Source organism: Entelurus aequoreus, linkage group LG26, assembly GCF_033978785.1.
Source record: "Entelurus aequoreus isolate RoL-2023_Sb linkage group LG26, RoL_Eaeq_v1.1, whole genome shotgun sequence".
NCBI lineage: Eukaryota > Metazoa > Chordata > Actinopteri > Syngnathiformes > Syngnathidae > Entelurus > Entelurus aequoreus.
Genome location: NC_084756.1, coordinates 17,393,731 through 17,417,850, shown reverse-complemented (window position 1 = coordinate 17,417,850; position 24,120 = coordinate 17,393,731). Strand labels below are relative to the sequence as shown.

At 40.5% G+C, this 24,120-nt stretch overlaps 1 protein-coding gene across 1 annotated transcript; it reads left to right on the top strand.

Annotated features, from left to right (window-relative positions):
* Nucleotides 1-2,944: 2,944 nt before the first annotated feature.
* Nucleotides 2,945-20,259, top strand: cstf1 (cleavage stimulation factor, 3' pre-RNA, subunit 1). The gene is made up of 5 exons (XM_062037703.1): nucleotides 2,945-3,452; nucleotides 3,542-3,819; nucleotides 12,118-12,315; nucleotides 14,486-14,876; nucleotides 18,788-20,259. Exons 1-5 carry the CDS (start codon nucleotides 3,284-3,286, stop codon nucleotides 19,045-19,047), a joined length of 1,296 nt encoding a protein of 431 aa, XP_061893687.1. The 5' UTR covers nucleotides 2,945-3,283; the 3' UTR covers nucleotides 19,048-20,259.
* Nucleotides 20,260-24,120: the final 3,861 nt, after the last annotated feature.

The window sequence follows — 24,120 nt, the reverse complement described above, 5'->3', positions numbered from 1 at the left end:
CAAAATTACTTTACAAAAGAGAAGTGTGGGATACTTCTCTTGTTGCCTTATTTGTATTTGACTTTGTTAAATGTATTTATATTATTATTTGGTGCAGCCGGGCCGGAGCAGGAGGGGATAGAAAGAGAAAAAAAGGAAGACAGAGGGGGAAATTGTGGGGATAAGACAGAGAGACAAAAACAGCAAACAACAACAATAGAACAACATCAGCAAATAGGATATGTACAAATATGATGGTAAAAGTGATAGCAAAGAAGCAGTTAGTGAAATAAATTATACAGAAATGACAATGAACATAATTACAATACAAATGGAGCAATACAAATACCAATAGAAATAGCACTATTGATAATGAATAATAATAATTACCTCTATTATCAACAATACAATTGTTCAAATGCAACAATACATATATGTATTGATAACTAGAAATACAAAAGAAAGCAGATAAATGGAGGGGAAGAAAGAGAAGCCAACTATATTAACCTTGTAGATTGTTATAGTCACAATAGGTTAAGCTTTGTCAGTGTGCCATGTGTTATACCCAGTTTCCCCTAGGACAACAATGTTAATATATGTTTAATGAAACGCGATTATGTGCATGAGTGTATGTATGTATATGTTCTTGTATGTGTATATGTATGTTTGTACAGTGAATGTACTGTATATGTGCAGTATGTGTATATGTACACTACCGTTCAAAAGTTTGGGGTCACCCAAACAATTTTCTGGAATAGCCTTCATTTCTAAGAACAAGAATAGACTGTCGAGTTTCAGATGAAAGTTCTCTTTTTCTGGCCATTTTGAGCGTTTAATTGACCCCACAAATGTGATGCTCCAGAAACTCAATCTGCTCAAAGGAAGGTCAGTTTTGTAGCATCTGTAACGAGCTAAACTGTTTTCAGATGTGTGAACATGATTGCACAAGGGTTTTCTAATCATCAATTAGCCTTCTGAGCCAATGAGCAAACACATTGTACCATTAGAACACTGGAGTGATAGTTGCTGGAAATGGGCCTCTATACACCTATGTAGATATTGCACCAAAAACCAGATATTTGCAGCTAGAATAATCATTTACCACATTAGCAATGTATAGTGTGTATTTCTTTAAAGTTAAGACTAGTTTAAAGTTATCTTCATTGAAAATAAGGACATTTCAATGTGACCCCAAACTTTTGAACGGTAGTGTATGTTTGTACAGTGAATGTATATGTACAGTATGTGCATGTTTGTTTGTACAGTGAATGTATATGTACAGTATGTGTATATGTTTGTTTGTACAGTGAATGTATATGTACAGTATGTGTATATGTTTGTTTGTACAGTGAATGTATATGTACAGTATGTGTATATGTATGTTTGTACAGTGAATGTATATGTATATGGTCTTGCCCCACCGTACCTCTCTGAGCTGCTCCATCTCTATGCCCCCACCCGGTCCCTCGATCAGGTCAGCTGATCAGCTGATCCTGGAGGTACCCAAAACAAAGCGCAAGCTCAGAGGGGACAGAGCCTTCTCTGTTGCGGGTCCTAAACTCTGGAACGATCTCCCTCTCCATGTGAGACAGGCCCCTTCTTTGGCTATTTTTAAGACCCTTCTTAAAACCCATTTTTATTCACTGGCTTTTAACCCAGCATGAGACTTTAAACTGTTTTTAGCTTTTAACGTTTTGAACTGTTTTTAACTTTTAAACAGTTTTTTATCTAACAAACTGTTCTTAGGGTAATTTATATTTGCTTTTTAAATGTGTATTTTTATTTCTGTTTTAAATGTAATTTTTTAGTCTGTCCTTTGCCTCTATTTCTTTGTGGTGTACAGCCCTTTGTTTTTCAACTGTGCTTGTTTTTATAGGGCTTTATAAATAAAGTTGGTATGGTATGATATGGTATGTACAGTATGTGTATATGTATGTTTGTACAGTGAATGTATATGTACAGTATGTGTATATGTATGTTTGTATAGTGAATGTATATGTATGTGTGTATGTATGTTTGTACAGTGAATGTATATGTACATGTATGTGTATATGTATGTTTTTACAGTGAATGTATATGTACATGTATGTGTATATGTATGTTTGTACAGTGAATGTGCGTGTGGATGTACGAACTTTGAGTGTGTATGTATGTACTGTTTTTGTGTATGTATGTGGGAGCGTAGGTACCTATGTGTGTATGTATGAATAACTGTGTGTATGTGAGTATATGTGTATTTTTATGTACAATATATTTGACTCCCAGTGTGTGCGGGAGCCAGAGTACTGCTTTTGTTTTTACATCATGGCCAGGGGACTACAGATGAAAACTAGCCTTCTGGCTAATTCTGGCTTTTTTTTAAGCATGTGTAGTTAGACTTAGACTTCCTTTTTATTGTCATTCAAATTTGAACTTTACAGTACAAATAAGAACGAAATTTCGTTACATTAGCTCATGGTAGTTCAGGATAAAAAAGCAATAAGGTGCATGTATAAATAAATAAATAGGTTACTGTACAGATAAATATATTGCACTTTTTTTCACATGCGTCCACGTTTATGGATGTATGTTATATTGTTTTTTTTTTTATTCCAGCGAGTTAATCCATTTTGGGGGGAGTTGAGGGGATAACTTAATTATGATGCGTTCAAGAGCCTTACGGCCTGAGGGAAGAAGCTGTTACAGAACCTGGAGGTTCTGCTTCGGAGGCTGAGGAGCCACTTTCTAGAGTCATGTGTTTTATGAAATTGCAATGTCCCCTTTGAAATAAAATCATCTAATCTAATAAGCAAAATTCCCCCCCAAAAGTGTGCAGTTCCCCTTTAAATGGGAACGTGGCCCCTGCTAAGATGGCCGCCAAGCAGGCACGTCACGCAGCATGGCGATTACAGCGCGCTGACGTCACTAAAAGAAATGGCGGGAAGGAGGGACGTCAAGTTTCCCTCCAGGCCAGACGGTGGCGGTAATGCTCCTCAAGTTTAGTTTGCCAAGCTAATTTAAGCCACAGAAGAACACAAAGCATCACACTTGAGAGAGGAGAAGTACAGCACGGTTGGGTTTCTTTTTTATGTTATTCTTAAACAAAAACACTTTGCTTCTTTTGTAAAGCAGCTAATAATAACAGTGGCTTACCAAACATTCTCCTTTAACGGTCATTTAAAAGTAACCGTGCCGCCGTTATTTACCTGTAGCAATAACGCCATTAGCACGACTCTACTGCCAGCCGCTACTTGAGATACATCTGAAAGCAAAACACCTTGGAAGTCATTAAAGTTGTCGGTTTTGTGTTGGTCCGTGGCCGAGAATGTACCGACCGAAACCAAGTCTGAAAGACCGGCAGCACCTGTACAGGCTAATCGTTAGCCAGTTGCTACACGACGGCTACACCAGCATCGCCAACAACCTCATCAATGAGGTCAAACCTCAAGGTGTGGTGGCGCCGTCCGAGCAGCTCATGCACCTGGCAAAAATGGGTATTTTTTTACGTCTTCACATCTACATCAACTTGTACGTTTTTGTGTTCTATGAGAGCAAATAAGCCATGTTGTTAACTCATTGGCAGGTATGGAGAACGATGACAGTGCTGTCCAGTACGCCATTGGGCGCTCCGACACGGTCGCACCTGGCGTGGGAATCGACCTGGAATTCGATGCGGATGTCCAGACCATGTCTCCGGAGGCATCCGAGTACGAGACGTGCTACGTCACGTCCCATAAAGGACCATGCCGGGTGGCGACGTACAGTCGTGACGGCCAGCTGATCGCCACTGGCTCCGCTGATGCGTCCATCAAGATCCTGGACACCGAGCGGATGCTGGCCAAAAGTGCCATGCCCATCGAGGTAAAACCCGTGGCGGCGCCGTGCGTTTCCCACCTAGGCCTTCAGTGATGTCCGACTTCAATGATTACCATATTTTCTGCACTATAAGGTGCACCTAAAAACCTCCAATTTCCTCAAAAGCTGACAGTTATATATGGACCAATATTGAGCCACAACAGGTCTCGTAACAACGCCAACTTCATTTTCCCCTTCTACGGCTGCTAGAAGAAGAAGCACTTCTTCTACGGTAAAAAACCTTACAACTGTTGATTGCTTACGTTTTTTTCCCCCATGGCGCTTCTTGTCCGTTCTCGGCGCTTCAAAGGCTGGTGATTTCAACCCACATTCAAAAGAAGAACAAAAAAGAAGTTTGTCACAAAGCAGCCTCTTGTGCGGGGAGGGGGGCGGGGCTTGTCCTCCTAAGTGCGGCAAAAGAGACGCATGGTCATCATGACGACGTAGAAGTCGTAGAAGAAGAAGCGCTTCTTCTATGGGAAGCAGCCGTAGAAGGGGGAAAATGAAGTCGGCGTAGTTACGAGACCTGTTGTGGCTCAATATTGGACCATATATAAGGCGCACCGGATTATAAGGCGCACTGTCAGCTTTTGAGGAAATTGGAGGTTTTTAGGTGCGCCTTATAGTGCGGAAAATATGGTAATCATTGGGGAAAATGAAGTCGGCGGCTGCTTACCGTAGTTGCGAGACCTAAACTTTATGTAAAGACCCAAAAATGGCTCCAAGAGACACGCTTACGACGCAGAGTTTAAACTCAAGGCAATCAGTCACGAAGTAGAACACGGGAATAGAGCAGCAGCGAGAGAATTCAAAATTAACGAATCAATGGTGCGGAAGTGGAGGAAGCTACATGATGACCTGCGCCAAGTAAAGAAGACTAAACAGAGTTTCCGAGGGAACAAAGCGAGATGGCTACAGTTGGAGGACAAACTCGAACAGTGGGTTGTTGAACAGAGAGCAGCAAGTAGAAATGTCAGTACAATCACTATTTGTTTTGTTGACATTCCCTTTAGCGCAGCTCCATCTAATGGATGTATAACGTAACCCCAGCCTCTACTGTAGTGTCTATTCTATGCGCCTTATAATGTGGTGCGCCTTATATATGAACAAAGTTTTAAAATAGGCCATTCATTGAAGGTGCGCCTTATAATCCGGTGCGCCTTATCATGCGGAAAATACTGTACCTCTCAAAATACCATCATTTACCTGCCCAGTGATCTTGTGGTTAGTGTCCGCCCTGAGATCGGTAGGTTGTGAGTTCAAACCCCGGCCGAGTCATACCATCCATCCATCCATTTTTCTACCGCTTGTCCCTTTTTGGTGTCGCAGGGGGTGCTGGAGCCTATCTCAGCTGCATTCGGGCGGAAGGCGGGGTACACCCTGGACAAGTCCCCACCTCATCGCAGGGCCAACACAGATAGACAGACAACATTCACACTCACATTCACAGACTAGGGCCAATTTAGTGTTGCCAATCAACCTATCCCCAGGTGCATGTCTTTGATAATAATAATAATGGATTAGATTATATATCGCACTTTTCTATTATTAGATAATCAAAGCGCTCACAGAGAAGTGGGAACCCATCATTCATTCACACCTGGTGGTGGTAAGCTACATTTGTAGCCACAGCTGCCCTGGGGTAGACTGACTGAAGCGAGGCTGCCAGTTTGCGCCTACGGCCCCTCCGACCACCACCTATCATTCATTCATCATTCATTCACCAGTGTGAGCGGCACCGGGGGCAAGGGTGAAGTGTCCTGCCAGAGGACTCAACGGCAGCGATTTGGATGTCAAGAGGCGGGGAGCGAACCTGCAACCCTCAGGTTTCTGGCACGGCCGCTCTACCCACTACGCCATACAGCCCCCGTGTCTTTGGAGGTGGGAGGAAGCCGGAGTACCCGGAGGGAACCCACGCAGTCACAGGGAGAACATGCAAACTCCACACAGAAAGATCCCGAGCCCGGGATTGAACTCAGGACTACTCAGGACCTTCGTATTGTGAGGCACATGCACTAACCCCTGTTCCACCGTGCTGCCCCTCTTGGTACCTGTTGTTGTTTATTTGGGATCTGCATGAGTCATGGAAATGTTAAATCAAAACATGGAGGCATGGCAGAGATATTTATAAAACAATCTTGCCTTCTTCCATACTTCCTCCAAACGAACCGTTTGGAATTAGCCCAATTTGTGACGTTTTTCCCAAGTGTGACATCTTTTGGATTATTCATATATGGTATAAATTTACCACAGGATCTTTGCGCGAGTCCACCATTGTAGTCCGATGCTGTAGTTAAAAAGCTCCTATTTATCTATTCTCTTGTTGTGGGGCAGACTGGCTCTCGTACATGCACATGCATCCTCCTCTTTTGTCATTTCTAACACAAAGAATTGTATAGTTCAAACTAAGGCTGCAGCTAACGATTATTTTCCTATCGATTAATCTATAGATTATTTTTTTCGATTAATCTATAGATTATTTTTCGATTAATCTATAGATTATTTTTCCTTTTACCGATTATTTTTTTTATTCAAAATGAAGATGAAAAAATAAATTTAGGCCCGTTTTTTCAAAAGGCATGGCTTTTATTTACAAAAAAAAAGAAGTATGGCCACTCAGTCAACATTGACAACAACATAACTAAATATTCTGTAACAATGTAAACATTTAAAACTTATAACATTTAACAAAATTAAAACTATCTTATTTGCTTTTTAATGTGCAAATATAAAAGTCAACATCCAGTGCAAATCTTAATATTCTGCAATAGTATAAGCATTTCAAAAGTAAAAGTATTGCTTATTTTGCTTTAAAATGTGCAAAAATAAAGATAAACATCCAATACAAAAAAGTGCAAAACGAAATATTCTGTAACAGTGTAAACATTTCAACAAAAGTGAAAGTATTGTTTATTTGCTAAAATGTGCAAAAATAAAGATAAACATCCAATACAAAAAAGTGACAATCTAAATATTCTGGAGCACTGTAAACATTAAGTATTGCTTTTAAAATGTGCAAAATAAACATCCAGTCCAACACAGTACACAATAACCAATTCTACTCATTCCAGTGAGTGTCTAACAGTTGTAATGAAGAAAGGTTAGCATGTCTACATGCTTTGGTTCTTTTCTTGTTTACAATATTCCCAGCAGCTGAAAATAGGCGCTCAGAAGGGGTCGATGTGGCTGGAACTGAGAGCTAATTAGCCTTCACCTCAAGCCAGGATTGCGAGTGAGCTGAGCTGCAGTTTAAGTTTCTAGAAGGTCAACGGGCTCATAGTGATGTTACTAGTAGTTGACTGGGAGGTGTTTATTATCATTTGGGGAGAGTCCGCCGCCTGATGCTCACCTGCTAAACACCTATCTGCTCCACGCTGAAGCGCTGACTACATGCGCTCTGAATACGCACTGCTGATTGGCTGATAATGCTTCGTGTGTACCAATCAGATGGTTGTGTGGGTGGGACAATGCTTCGTGTGTACCAATCAGATGGTTGTGTGGGTGGGACAATGCTGCGTGCTGAGACAGAGGCAGACGGAGCAAAGCAACTTGTTAAGACTTTAGCTTTAGCTTAGAATCTCGTTCGGTACACCCCCGTACCGAACCGAAAGCCCCGTACCGAAACGGTTCAATACAAAACACGTACCGTTACACCCCTAGCAGATACAAATGACACATTCATGTTTTTGTGTAATGATGACACCGTATGCTCGCGCGGACGATTGACTAGTTGGTTTTCTTTTCAAATGTTCGTTCATAGCCGTTGTGCTGCTATGATAGGCCATTTCCGCTCGACACAGTGTGCATACAACAACATTATTAGGCCGTTGTAATGTTTGTAGGTGTGCTTTGTTGCTAGTTCAATATTGAGACGGTTAGATTGATTTGGATACTGTAATCATCAACCTCGCTTGCATGCACCTGTCTCATGGATCAGGCGTAACTGTTCTCACATTGTCCAGTAGTGCGTATATCTAAATATCACATCACTCTTTTTTTTTTTTTTTTTTTTTTTTTTTTTTTAAAGACAACCTGTCTATCAAATGGACACTAACACAGGTTCTCATACAACTTAAGTTATTCTTGTACACTTAAAATTACTGCCTTGAAATCACAAGTGTGGACACTCAAAATATCAACATCATATTTCACATTGCATACACTGGTTGATGCAGAACATATGCTAAACATTCATAAACACAACCTGGCTAAACAAGATATTGAAAGGATATATTTTCTTTGCGTGTCTCCGTAACTCTAAACAGTCCATTCATAGTCATGCATATAGGCTGGAGGATGCCTGTGCTGCCTGACTGGATATCTAGGCGATGTAGGTGCTGGTTCTGGGTGATCATTGCCATCATTAGGATCAGGATCCAGGTCGTAGTCGAGTGGTGGCAGTTAGTCTTGCTGCGCCATGGGATGGATCTTCTTGAAGAACGAACTGTTCCTAGTGATGGTATGGCCATTCCGTTCAGCTGTCACCATGGAGCCTTTCACGTTAGTGACTGTGAGTGGTTCCTTGCTGTACGGTGTTGTGAACTTGTTCTGTGTCACTTGACGACAAAGCACAATGTCACCTGGCTTGATGTAAGATGGTGCTGCATGTCGTTGCTCATCAGAACGGTACTTCATTTTGGCTTTTTCCTCAGTGTCCCTTTTACGCACTTCTTCATCAGCACTAATGGTTGCTGAGCAGGCTGATGGTATCTTTGTATTCATGCGTCGTTGGAACATCAACTCGGCCGGAGATCTTCCTGTCGTGCAGTGTGGTGTAGCTCGGTACTCACGTAAGAAGATGTTTATTTGTTGCTTCCATGGGATGCCTTGCATCGGAGCGATACGAATCACCTTCCCAATCGTACGCATGAATCTTTCTGCTGTCGCATTTGCTTGTGGCCAAAGTGGTGTTATTTTTCTGTGATGGAATCCCATGTGTTGAGCAAACTGGGAAAACTGGGAACCATTAAATGGAGGTCCATTGTCTGTCTTCACAACACGTGGTATCCCAAACATTGAGAAGATGTTATCCATGCGGGGTATCACCACACTAGACGAAATTGCATGTAGAATGTCCACTACTGGATACCGTGTGTAGTCATCTACAATCACCATCAGGTATTCTCCGGATGGGAGAGGTCCATAGAAATCTGCACTTACTGAATGCCATGGTGACTCCGGTAGCTTGGACATTTTGAGTGGCTCAGTCCTGGTGACTGGAGTGTTAGCCTGACAGGCTAGACAGGTTTTGATGATTGTCTCTGCTTGTTGATCAATGCCTGGAAACCACACTTTTTCTCTGAGCAATACCTTTGTCTTGGCAATGCCTTGATGGCCTTCGTGAGCAAGTTCAAGGACATGGCGTTGTAGAGATGATGGAATTACAATTCTACAGCCTCTGAGTATGAGGTCCTCGCTTGCTGACAGTGTGAGTTCATTTCTGACATTTCTGTACTGCTGAAGTGTAACAGCATGCGGCACTTTGTCAGTGATTGTGTGCCATGAATTGTTCTTAATATGTGCACCGACCTGTTGCAGAATGTCATCTTTCAGTGTCTCTGCTTTGATGTGGTCCAGCATCACTGCCTTGGGCGTAGCCAACTGCGATATGAAGTTGACATATTCCTCTGCAATCTTGGAAGCTCTCGTGTTTCCGGAAGTCTGAGATGTAAGCGGATGTCGAGACATATAATCAGCAGGATTGTCAGCTCCCTTCCTGTAGACAATCTTAAAGTCGTAGGGTTGAAGTCGAAGTCCCCATCGCTCTATCCGGGCAGGTGGCTTTGACTTTGGGTTGTTCCATATCAGCTCCAACGGTTTGTGGTCAGTCACAAGGGTAAACTGATTACCGTAGAGGTATAGGTGGAAATGCTCACAGCTCCAGATAATCGCTAGGGCCTCTCGTTCTGTCTGCGAGTAGCGCCTTTCGACCTCCGTCAGTGCCCGACTGGCATACGCTATGACATGCTTCTCTCCCTTGTCTGTCTGAAAAAGAATCGCACCCAAACCACATGGGCTGGCGTCCACAACAAGTTCAGTGTCCTTATTTTGATCAAAGTAAGACATGGTAGTGTCACTAGTGAGGCGCTCTTTGAGTGCTTGTAGCGCAGCTGAATGCTCAGAACCCCAAGTCCAAGGTGCTCCTTTCTTGGTGAGCTCTCTGAGCGGTGCAGTAATGGTAGAGAAGTCTTTGATAAACCTGGAGCAATAGTTTGCCATGCCGAGAAGGCTTCTGATCTCGGCAGGGTCTTTGGGGTCTGATGCTCGATGTATAGCTGCCACTTTGCGAGGGTCAGCTGAGATGCCGTCAGCTGAGAAGATGAAGCCAAAGAATTCCAGTCTTTGCTTGTTAAATTCACACTTGTGGGCAGGCTTCACCATTTACTCAAAATACATACTGATCATCACTGCTTGATGAATCCCTGCGTGTACCACAGTCTGATGCAGTCACTCGATTTACACGTCTTGTGTTTTCCTGTTGTCCAAATGTGGTGTATCTATTGTGATCATGACGTATATTTTTGTCTTGAGCTGATTTTCTTTTATTTGAGTGGCATACCTTTGCAAAATGGTTTGGTTTTCCACATGCATTGCAGTCCTTGCCTTTTGCTGGACAGTCTCCTCTGTGAGGATATCTCCCCCCACAGTTTCTGCATTCAGTGTCTTTGTTATAATTTTTATTTCCCCTCTGATCACTTACTTGTGGTTTATACTTGTGATCAAGTGCGTTAACAGCAGTAGATGCACCTTGTTCTATGCTCTCTGCTTGCTGTTCTGATATTTCTAACGTTCTCCCAAAATTCAGCAGCGCTTCCAGCGTCATTTCATGGTCTCTGAGCGCCCTCCTGCGGATTTTCGAGGAAGTGCAGCTCTGAATGAGCTGTGCTTTTATTTCACTGTCCATATCGATAAATTCACAGTCTTTGGATAGCATGCGTAATCTCGTGTGATATGTGTCCAGATTTTCTCCCGGTTGTTGTGTGGCTTTCCTAAACTTGTACACAAGATGTTGAGTGTTTTTCTTAGGGGTGAAGTATCCATCAAGTTTCGTTTTTGTTGTTTCAAAATCATCATCTTCGCCAGCAAGCGTGTCATATATGTCATGCACACGTTCCCCAGCTCAGTGCAGAAGCAAAGCCCTTTTTCTTCCATCATTCACAATGTTCATTGCAACTAGAAAGTTGTCAAATCGTTGGATCCACTTACTCCATCTTGTCCCGACAGAAGTTGGATCCATCTCCGTGTCAAACGGCAGGATAGCGGCATGGCTTGCTATGGCAGAGTTCAGCATTTTTATTTTTACCTTGCTAGTTTCTTAGCATCCACTGTAAGTGCTAACTGGTTAGCTTTTAGCTTTATAACTCACGTTGCGAGTTGTGAACTCACGTTGCGAGTTGTGAATGTTCAGCATCGGAACTTCCTCCTTTCCTTTTGGACAGTCTTCACGCGAATATCCATTTGAGTCCTCGTCACCACTGTAATGTTTGTAGGTGTGCTTTGTTGCTAGTTCAATATTGAGACGGTTAGATTGATTTGGATGCTTTAATCATCAACCTCGCTTGCATGCACCTGTCATGGATCAGGCGTAACTGTTCTCACATTGTCCACTAGTGCGTGATGACGTCATCACGCAGCCAGCGTATATCTAAATATCACAGCCGTTTATTGAAATACTCTCACACTTTTGACCACTTTTGGCATGCTTTTCCCCCCTCGCTCGCACCGCTCGCATCGTCTTCTTTGATCGTCTGCTTTGCGCTTCGCCATGACGGTAGTGTGACGTCATTATGCGACGCGTCGCCGCACAAAAACGGCGTCGACGTATTTACGTAACCGATGACGTCGACGCGTCGTTTCAGCCTTAGTTCAAACTTAATCTTGTCAGTAGATGCGATATGGAAGTGCAAAAAAATACAACATGGAAGACACTGCTGAAGTGGAAACACGTAATAATACTGCTCACAAAATGGCGCATCCTGAAAAGACGAGTGTACTGACAGGTAACTATACACTATTTTTGTATTAGAAATGGCGACAGCAGACGATGTGCATGTACGAGCCCTGAAGTCCTGCTTGGCGAATATCTATCGACCGCAACATATATTAATAATAGAAAATAAGACAAATATCGCACTGTAATAGATATAAACCATAATCAAGACTTGTCAAGTCAAAAATATGTAGAATATGCTTTGTTAAAAAAACTGACATAGTGAAGCTACAACATTTGATGCACAATGTGGCGAGGGATGACTTTATGTGGAAGAAAATATCATGGTGACACTTTCCTGGTTTGTCTGTCAGATTATGATGAACGAGACGGCTCAGCAGAACATGGAGAACCACCCTGTGATCCGAACGCTGTACGACCACGTGGACGAAGTCACCTGCCTCGCCTTCCATCCCACCGAACAAATTCTTGCTTCCGGCTCAAGAGATTACACCCTCAAACTCTTCGATTACTCAAAGCCGTCTGCAAAAAGAGCATTCAAATATGTACAGGTCAGATTCCTTTCTCTTTCTTCCTTTCTTTTATGGCACACTGACATGTAGCGTGGGAATCAAGACCGATAACTTATTCATATCTATTATTTTTTTATGTAGATTTAATTGTAGTCTTAATTACCATCTTTATTTGGGGTAGCGTCTAAAGCAGCATGTCTCTTTGTAAGCTATCAAAACACCCTAATTGCGATGCTGCTGTTTCAGGTGGCTCATAAGGTTTGAAGTGTTGAAGCTTGATGACTTTTATACTGACCGGTAAGGGTGTAACGGTACACAACAATCTCGGTTCGGTACGTTCCTCGGTTTAGAGGTCACGGTTTGGTTCATTTTCGGTACAGTAAGAAAACAACAAAATATACGTTTTTTGGTTATTTATTTACCAAATTTGTAAACAATGGCTTTATCCTTTTAACGTTGGGAACACTATAATAATTCTGGCCAAAAATAGAAATAGCTTTGTGTGTGTTCCAATTCAATTATTTAGTGTCTCTGGATCTTGTTTAAATCTCAGCTCAGATAATACATTTCTTGGAGAAAGGTTTTGGCGAGTAAAGCAGTACAGTCCATGTGCTGCGGTTAAGGGTGAAAGTGTGTAGAGGGTTGGCTCAAGAGCCTCCTACCAGCCCAGACAGAACATGTGGTGGGGTTCCTAGCTGGAATCTCCAAAGAATGATCCTTGGACTAGATGTTTTTTTTCCTTTGCTCGCCATCATAAAGAGAAGCCTGGCCTGTGTAAGAACCAGGACCATCCTTATAAATCAATGTGTACACAAATCAAATTCTTCATTAAATAATACTAATTGCATTATAAAGTATTCAGAACAGGTTCTAGTTTTTTCCTCAATATTGTACAATATAATTCAACATACATGTCAGAATCACAATATGCAATAAAGTGCTAAAATAACCATTAGCAGCATAAATATGACATACAGTTCAGTCAGTGCACTAAACGTGCTTATTATCAAACACATTCAAAAAGTACATTCAATATACAATAGTTATCATTGGTTCAAGTCATAGACCTTGTATATGGATCATTGAGAAATATGCCACAAAGACTGTTGCAATGAAACAATGGAAGAAAGGTTAATGCTAGAGGGGCTATTTTCATAAACATGGACTCACCAACTCCGCTTCTACAGTCACACACAGCTTAATGACAAAAAATCCGGCGCTGGTAGTCGGCTCTATAAAGTTAACAAATAGGCATTTAGTTTAGAATCCCGTCAGCACAATATTTCGGGTGAAAACGAGAATAAAAACCTACTTCGAGCAGAAATACAATCTGTTCCCCCTCACGTCTTGTCTAATGGCCAGTTCCTGCTACCGGCTTACAAGCACAGCTGATTGAACCGCGGCAGTCACGTATGTATTTGACACCTGCGTTACACCAGCATGCCGTGTGTTGTGCCTCGGTGTGCATTGTTTACACAACATGCGGTACGCTACTTACACTACCGTTCAAAAGTTTGGGGTCACCCAAAGAATTTTGTGGAATAGCCTTCATTTCTAAGAACAAGAATAGACTGTCGAGTTTCAAATGAAAGTTCTCTTTTTCTGGCCATTTTGAGCGTTTAATTGACCCCACAAATGTGATGCTCCAGAAACTCAATCTGCTCAAAGGAAGGTCAGTTTTGTAGCTTCTGTAACGAGCTAAACTGTTTTCAGATGTGTGAACATGATTGCACAAGGGTTTTCTAATCATCAATTAGCCTTCTGAGCCAATGAGCAAACACATTGTACCATTAGAACACTGGAGTGATAGTTGCTGGAAATGGGCCTCTATACACCTATGTACACATTGCACCAAAAACCAGACATTTGCAGCTAGAATAGTCATTTACCACATTAGCAATGTATAGAGTGTATTTCTTTAAAGTTAAGACTAGTTTAAAGTTATCTTCATTGAAAAGTACAGTGCTTTTCCTTCAAAAATAGGGACATTTCAATGTGACCCCAAACTTTTGAACGGTAGTGTATGTCCGTCCGTGCAGTGCGCTACTTAATATGTTTGTGTGGAAACTCGTTCGGTACACCTCCGAACCGAACCCCCCGTACCGAAACGGTTCAATACAAATACACGTACCGTTACACCCTTACTGACCGGTAATATTCAAGTTTTTCCCTCCCAGTTTGTATTGAAAAATTATATTATTCCTCTCAGGAAGCAGAAATGCTGCGCTCCATCTCGTTTCATCCATCTGGAGACTTCCTCCTGGTGGGAACACAGCATCCTACCCTCCGGCTGTATGACGCCAACACCTTTCAGTGTTTTGTGTCGGGTAACCCCATTGACCAGCATACGGACACCATCAGCGGCGTCAGCTACAACCCGACAGCCAACAGCTACGTCTCCTGCAGCAAGGATGGCAGCATCAAACTGTGGGACGGCGTCTCCAACCGCTGCGTGAGCACCTTTGACAAAGCTCATGACGGAGCCGAGGTCTGCTCGGCCATTTTCACCAAGAACTCCAAGTACATCCTTTCCAGCGGGAAGGACTCCGTGGTCAAACTCTGGGAGATCTCTACAGGCCGAACGCTTGTCAAATACACAGGTGAAGATGATCATTTCTATTTGCTTTTCCACTTATTTCTTGACTTATTAGCATACCACGTTTCAACCTTTTAGTTTGAGTCTGTTTCTTCTGGTAGGATAGAAATAGAAACATTTTTATGTATTGGTGATTGTTTTACATCCAGGGTGTCCAAAGTGTTGGTCAGGAGACGTATAGCTAAGAAATAAAATAGTTTTTTTAAATAGGCTTCGCGCGAAAGAGACTATAAATGATAACAATTTAGAACAATGCATGTTGACACATTCAAGGTGTGTTCTGCTAATTTGACAGCAAAAAGCACACAAATGCGTCCTCAGAGTGAAAAGCAGTTTCTAAGTCACTAGTCCTCTCCTCCATGGCAGCAAGTTAACTGTTTCTTACAGGTAGCATTATCACTGGAGGACGAGGACTAGCTTAACATGCTGGCTACATTACACACTTTACAGGATGATACAATAAGCCATGCTAGCCGCTAAGCGAGAGCTCTTGAAAGTAAACGGGTTGGTGGATCGATACAAATATCAACAGTAATAATACCAAGTATTCTATCAGTATATGGACGATACTACAGTGGTTGGATTTAAAAAATTTATGATCACAAAGTTGTTTTTTGTTGCTTTTGGTATTGTTTACAAAGTCAGGAAATAGGTGGCAAAAACCAAACAATTTGAATAGGAGCAAAAATGTAGTTTTGTTTAGTTATTTTGCACTACTCACTATATTTTGCTCAAAATATTTGAAGTAATGGAAAGGAAAAAAATAGTTTAAATATTCAATTAATATTGTTACATCAGCATCCTGTGTTTTGTCTGATTAGAATTGTGATAAAAAATGTAAGCATTTAAAGGTGCCATATGTAGTAATGTGGCCAGAAATAGTACTGCAATCAGTCAAAATTCTGTAGTCCCCTCCCACTCTCCATGACTGAGGTTGCCAGATACACAGACGAATCCGAATCCTACTCCAAGGAACTTCAAATGGCAATTGACGAGTCCTACGCTGTAGGTTTCTCTTGTTTATGCTTCTTGCAAGATGGTTTACTAAGTAATTATGCCACATTTTACTAATGTTGATTAGCCAAATTTTAGCAATATTTTCGTCGGGAGTCGGGACAGATTGTTGGCATTACCCTGCTAAAACGTCTAGTTTGACCGCACGGACCACCGTCAAAATAATTATATATATAATAATAATATATTATATATGGCATAGGCCTACTTTGATGGCAATCCAAGGCCAACAGTAAAATGACCGCCACATTTCATTTAGCATAACTCCATGTTGCATCCAACCTGACGCACTGCATTCTCTTCATGTACGCACATCACCATCTTTCAGTGCAGAGTGCAATTCTATGAGCCAACCCACGTTACACAGAAACCACGTTATGCATAAATGATATAGCCTACTACCATGTCAATACACAATACCACCCCATATGTGTCTGAAGCAAATACAGTACCAGAAACCGTAATTAGCCGTGCTAATGTTCGCATTTCCTCAGTGTATCAGCATATCGAGAAGGAAATAGGTATTGACACTACCCATATCCACGTAGGTTTTATTTGTCGAAAATATATGTTGCCCTGTTGGTTGGATGACACATCGACATACAGGCTAACAAGCGTATATTTCCCCTGTTAGCCTGTATGTCTGTGTCATTGACCGGGCTAGCATGCTAAGCATTCGTTGCAGGAACATACTCGCTTTGTTAGACAAGATCATAGACTGTATTGAACAATATAGTTTACATACCAAATGTCCATTTCCATTTATTACAAGTACCGGTAATAAGAAAACGTAAATGCCTGACTTACCTATTAAGGAGGAAATTAGCACGTTTGGCGTCAGATGAAAAAAATCTTAGTTTATTTGCCACCATGGAGTCGAGGATTGCTGACTTTAAAAAAATGGCTTTGCACTGGGGGGGGACATTAGCCACTAGCAAGGATGCTACATGCGTTAAGGACGCGTTCGTTTGCTTTTTAATGTCAAATTTGTGGGACACAGCTAGAATGCATTATCACAATATAACGATAGTATATAGCCGTGTTTGTTTACAATAAACTTAGGGAAAGTTGACAAACAGGTGAAAAGTAGCGTTTGATTTGCTCACCCTAAAATCCCTACTGTACAATACAGGTTATTTTGCCTCATTAGAGCGCTTTTTTATTAATGCCATCAAATTTATCGTCATGAAATCATAATTCCACATAACAGCCCGATAATTATCTGTCCAATATTTATTTGGACACTTTCACTCTTTGCAGCTCAAGAGAATGAGGCAGTAACAACAAAATGTAGGGAAAGTGAAGCTACTTTCAAGATTTGTTCTGAGCACATCTACTAAACATTGCCTCTTTCTGGTACCAACTGTGCGTGCTGTCACTTGTAACATCAAATTACTAACTAAACAAAAAAAAGCGTGAAAATGAAAAGCGATACTTTTAACATGCTTTGTCACCTCAAACTTAAAGCTGACACAAAGTTTTGTCAAATGTACGAGACATTCTTTTTTGCTTTTTGTACGTACAAAAGTAAATCCTTATATTTTTCAATTTTAAGTCCTCGGTGTTAAAAGTTTGGACAGCCTTTTAGGAGGATGCAGATGAATTGTTCAGCCACTAGTTGGCATGCACTCGGGTGCACTGCCTAGGAAAGTTCTCTCTAAAGTCTTAGAAAGTAAGTACCAAATTTTCTGGACCATAGGGCGCACCGGATTATAAGGCGCACTGCCGATGAGCGGGTCTAGTTAGGTTTATTTTCATACAAAATGTGCACCGGATTATAAGGCACAGTAAAGGGGTCATATTTAGATTTTTTTCTAAATGTAAAAGACTTCCTTGTGGTCTACATAACATGTAATGGTGGTTCTTTGGTCAAAATGTTGCATAGATGATGTTTTACAGATCATCTTCAAGTCGCTTTCTGACAGTCGCTTCAGGATGCGCCGTTTTGTTGGCGGTCTTATTTACGTGGCTCACCTTCGACAGCGTCTTCTCCCCGTCATCTTTGTTGTAGCGGTGTAGCGTGCAAGGATGGGGGTGGAAGAAGTGTCAAAAGATGGAGCTAACTGTTTTAATGACATTCACACTTTACTTCAATCAACAACGTAGCAGCATCTCCTCATCTGTGGCTCACTAGTGCAATGAAATGAAATGTGTCCCGTGAAAAACCGTCCGACTAGAACTCTCTAATGACTAAAGTTCCGTGGGTGAATTACGTAAACCCACTACACTGGTCGTTTTTAGCGCTTCCATAGCGAGATATAAGTTAGAACTTTACGCTACTTTATATTAGAAACGGCAACAGCAGAGGGTGAATGTCCCATTACAAGAATATAGTGAAAAAGAAGACGCAGCTTATCGACTACGGCATCGACACGGACTACAGTACTATTACCTGTGCACATTTTTAGTACTGATGCAGATCTCAAATACACATCAGCAGGTACCAGAAGGTAAGAAAAGTTGGTTATGGATAATATTGCGCCAGATAATGTCTGCTAATGGCTGCCATTTTATGATCCCTATAAACACACCATAGTAATACTTTTATCTCTGACTACGGTAGCCATAATGGTCCGACAATCCATCAAGCGGTGCGGCTTTAAAGTCATATTAAAACATTTTGACAGATTTTTGAGTGCTGTGTGTAATGTTCTTTATTTTCAATAGAACATTTAAAGTTTTGGTGTTGTTTACTGGCGTCATATTGCAGTCTACACATCTCTTATGTGTGACTTCCATCTACTGGTCACACTTATCATTACACCATCTACTAAATAAAATTGCTTTGAGGTCGGTAAGCTGGGTTATAAGGCACAATTTTTGAGAAAATAAAGGATTTTAAGTGCGCCTTATAGTCTGAAAAATACAGTATGTGACATCTCCGTGTCGTTGCTGCTGCAGGTGCTGGTCTGAGTGGCCGTCAGATGCATCGCACACAAGGCGTGTTCAACCACACGGAGGACTACATTCTCCTGCCTGACGAGCGCACTATTAGCCTGTGCTGCTGGGACTCGCGCACAGCTGAGAGGAAGAACCTGCTGTCTTTGGGTCACAACAACATCGTGCGCTGCATCGTCCACTCGCCCACCAATCCCGGCTTCATGACCTGCAGCGATGACTTCAGGGCTCGCTTCTGGTACCGACGCACCACCACGGACTGATGTGCACCTCGCAGTTAGTTTTTTGTTTACATTCTAAAAATACAATGAAACTAGAACAACTCTCCTGACATCGTAGTTCACCTTAACCCGACATTCAAACACGTTTATTTAGGACTTAAACGATGTTCATTACCAAACCTAATACCAGTGAAGTTGGCACGTTGTGTAATTGGTAAATAAAAACAGAATACCATGACTTGCAAATCCTTTTTAACTTCTATTCAATTGAATGGACTGCAAAGACAAGATATTTAATGTTCGAACTGCAAATAATCATCCAATTAGAATTTAATGTCCACAGTTTACAAAAACAATTTGAAATGTGGACTCGTCAGACCACAGAACACTTTTCCACTTTGCATCAGTCCATCTTGGATGAGCTCAGGCCCAGCGAAGCCGGTGGCGTTTCTGGGTGTTGTTGAAAAATGTCTTTCGCTTTGCATAGTCAAGTTTTAACTTGCACTGACAGATGTAGTGACAAACTGTAATTACTGACAGTGATTTTCTGAAGTGTTCCTGAGCCCATGTGGGGATATCCTTTACACACTGATGTTGCATTTTGATGCAGTACCGCCTGAGGGATTGAAGGTCACGGCCTTGCTGCTTACGTGCAGTGATTTCTCCAGATTCTCTGAACCTTTTGATTTTTTACAGACCGTAGATGGTGAAATCCCTAAATTCTTTGCAATAGCTTGTTGAGAAATGTTGTTCTTAAACTGTTCGACAATTTGCTCACGCATTTGTTCATAAAGTGGTGACCCTCGCCCCATCCTTGTTTGTGAATGAGTGAGCATTTCATGGAAGCTGCTTTTATACTCAATCATGGCACCCACCTGTTCCCAATTAGCCTGTTCACCTATGGGATGTTCCAAATAAGTGTTTGATGAGCATTCTTCAACTTTGTCAGTCTTTTTTGTCACTTGTGCCAGCTTTTTTGAAACATGTTGCAGGCATTAAATTTGAAATGAGCTAATTTGCAAAAAACAGCAGTTTTACAGTTCAAAAGTTAAGTATCTTGTCTTTGCAGTCTATTCAATTGAATATAAGTTAAAAAGGATTAGCAAATCATTGTATTCTGTTTTTATTTACCATTTACACAACGTGCCAACTTCACTCGTTTTGGGTTTTGTACATTATTTCCTCTTTTTTGCCGACTCATGTTTATCTTTGAGTCCTTTACCATGTTTGTCAATAAAAAGCTTTTTTACTGCATCCAAAGTCTTCATACATCATCCTGGAATGAGAGAAAGAATAGTTCGTGTTCATGTGTCGGAGAACAGGGTTGGTTGTCACACTCATCATAAAAAAAATGTTAAACAGTCCCCGCTCATTTATTTTATCGCGACTAATTGGTTCTAGGCCTGACCATGGTAAAATAATTTCTACAAAGTATTATTAAAAATGGAAACATATTTGCATTGTTGAACCATAGAAAACTGTTTACAATATTCTAAATACTTTTTAAAATATAATTAGATCCCTCTAAACATGAAATAACATCTATGTAGTCACCCATCGTAGTAGCCTTGAATGTGTTCTACTGTAGATTTTACAGTACACACTGGTAGACCGGAGGATCCTTCAAACGCCATTGCTGTGGCAGTTACCCGGCCACTACAACGCCACCACGACGTGGAAATACTTCCGTCACATCTGGGTAATTCCTTTAAGTTAGAACTGGACTTCCATGTACTCAAGCCACAGGCGTAAGTTGTTCTGCAAAGTGGGTCAACTTGATTGGCGCTAAGATTAGCCAACATGTTATTCTTTGCATTGTTCAACCTCAGTCTAAAAACAGAAGTGCCGCTTGTTGAGTATCTTTATGGAGCGTCACATCATAGTACTACAATAGTAAATAAGACAAATGCTGCGCTGTAATACACAAATACGAGACAGCACCTAATTCAGGCTAAAAAAATGTACAATATGCTTAGAAAAAGTTTGTGATGTATTCGGCTGGTTTAACTTGCATGCTATTGGTTTATTACCTGATTTGATGAACCAGTACCGTAAAGTCTATAAAAGCTGCGCAAGTCTAAATAGAAGCGCTCCTTCAAAACTTCTTCATACGGTACTTTAATTAAATAATTTACTTCAAGTGCAGGTCCGCATGGGATGGCGTTTGTGTTCCGACTTGGTCCGCCAACTAGTGATCCCTGGTTTGTGCTGTAAGTATTGTATTTATTACAATGATTGTAACGTGCATCTTGGTTCTAGTTTTCAGGACTAAATTTGGAGGTGTTAAAAATTGCCATGTAAAATTGCTAATGCTAATAATTACCATGTCTAAGGCAAATCCAATGCACTAGCATTGAGCTGTGCATTTTGAAAACTGGAGTCTTACTGTACTTTTTAGTGCCTTCTTGCTTTGTTGGCATGGAAAATTCTGTCTGAATCCACTGCATGCTTGACTGCTTGTTTCCTGGTCAAGTGCTTAAGCTGGTGCTGAAATATGAAGATGCTGCTGATGGTGTGTTTGACAGAGAACTGGCTGGAAGGAGATGGTCCACTCTCCAAGGTAAATGTGAATTATTATTATATTACTTTAAAAAAAACTACTGTTTATAGATAATAGTGTTTTAATAAGTAGTAAAAGTGAATGTGTGTGGGGAAAAAATAAAATAATCATGAAACAAACCAACCATGACTGTGGTGATAAACCGTACAAACCACATTTAGTGCGAGAGGAAGTGGTCAACTGACAGGAAGTCGATATGTTAGCATGAGCTCACTTGTTGTACTTTTTACTGTGGGCGATACTGCAAAAGTTGGCGTCAATTTCATAACAAGTAAATACGGACTTTTAAAAAATTGGTGAACATTTAAAATAATACAGTATATAATACAATGACAGTGCAACATTATCAACAAAAAACAAAGTACAAATGTACTCCTTACATATAGTTGTTCGAACATAATAGTCAATGTTGTAAAATAAGAAAAGAAAAGCATGTCATTCAAAGCCCACCTGTGTTTCACACTATAGACAAACAATACAACAATATGGAAACATAACAAAAAACATGAAATGAAAGAGAGTGATCTTATCAGTCTAATGTTGACCTGATACTATCCTTTTATAGCTGATTTTAATGATAAAGTATGTGATCGCTTGATGCCGATCATAAACGCAGATCCCCTGTGGCTGACACTGTATTTATTTGGCCTGTACTAAGCTAATAATCACGTTCATTAGCATAGGATATGATAGAATAGACTTTTATTTATACCACAATGTGGAAACTGCATTGTTGTAGTGCAGGGTTTCACATACAGTAACAGTAATTAGAAGTAAAACAGTGAAAAACAGAATTTTTTTTAATAAATACTACATATTGCGCTTTAATATGAGTAAAAGATTTAAAGTTAGTATTATTTGTGGATGATACAACAGTGTTTTGTTCAGGAGAGAACACACAGAAGCTAGTACAAATAATAACAGAAGAAATGAACAAATTAAAAAGATGGTTTGACAAAAACAAACTACCTTTGAATCTCAGTAAAAGTAAAATAAGGCTATTTGGTAGCAGTAGAAGAGAAAGTCAAACACAAATACAAATGGATGGAATAGAAATTGAAAGAGTAAATGAAACCAAATTTCTAGGTATAATGATTGATGATAAATTGAACTGGAAATCTCATGTAAAAAATATACAACATAAAGTAGCAAGAAACACGTCAATAATGAATAAAGCAAAACATGTTCTAGACCAAAAATCACTTCATATTATCTACTGCTCACTAGTGTTACCATATCTGAGTTATTGTGTAGAAATATGGGGAAATAACTACAAAAGTACACATCATTCATTAACAGTGTTACAAAAAAGATCAGTTAGAATAATACGTAATGTTGGTTATAGAGAACATACAAATCCTTTATCGAATCAAAAATACTGAAATTCCACGACATAGTGAATTTGCAAACAGCTAAAATTATACACCAAGCAAACTATAACCTGCTACCAGGTTATAAATAAACTCAAACTCAGTATTTAGAGATAAATAAAAGGTAATATCAAAAACCCCACTAAGACCCGTATTGCACACCACAAACAAGATCACAGTAATCACACACATGTGCATTGTAAAGTAGAAAAGGTCTGTGGTATTAGTATCATTATTAACTGGAAGATGCTAAACATGCTGCAAGCAGGAGCAGTCATGCTAATAACTATAAATATAAGTAAGTGTTTTTTAGAAGTCTAAAGGGTAATACACCAATGGTATTATCAGTAAAATATTGATACTGCAGAAATTAAATCGATATTTTCATTATCGTAAAATCATGTTAATGTTAACAAACTCGGGGAATAATCCCATGGACACAGGAGGACTTTGTGGGCAAAAAGTAAAGGATTTAAATGAGTAGCAGATCGTAATTTTTGATATTGTTTACCATGTACTAGAGGTGTGAATCTTTGGGCACGTAACCATTCGATCTGATTCCGATTCCTCGGGTGATGATTCAATTCAGAATTAATTCTCGATTCAACACAATCCTCGCAATGTATAATTTAGTATAGTAATTAGAATGAAACTTTTTCAAAAAGTTACAGGTTAGAAAAGCTCCTTTGGGTTGTGTAGAAATTGATTCTTAGAAATATTTTTTAATATTATGCATGTATGTATTTTTTTTATACATTTTGGAAAGTTATGAATCAATTTAGAATCGGGCTGAATAAGAATCGCAATTCGAATGTGAATTGATGTTTTGTCCATCCCCATTACTGACTTTGTTTTGCTCAAACAATTGTATAATACAAGAGAATAAGGAACTATCCATCCATCCATTTTCTACCGCTTGTCCCTTTTGGGGTCACGGGGGGTGCTGGAGCCTATCTCAGCAGCATTCGGGCGGAAGGCAGGGTACACACTGGAAAAGTCGCCACCTCATCGCAGGGCCACCACAGATAGACAGACAACATTCACACTCACATTCACACACTAGGGCCAATTTAGTGTTACCAATCAACCTATCCCCAGGTGCATGTCTTTGGAGGTGGGAGGAAGCCGGAGTACCCGGAGGGAACCCACGCAGTCACGGGGAGAACATGCAAACTCCACACAGAA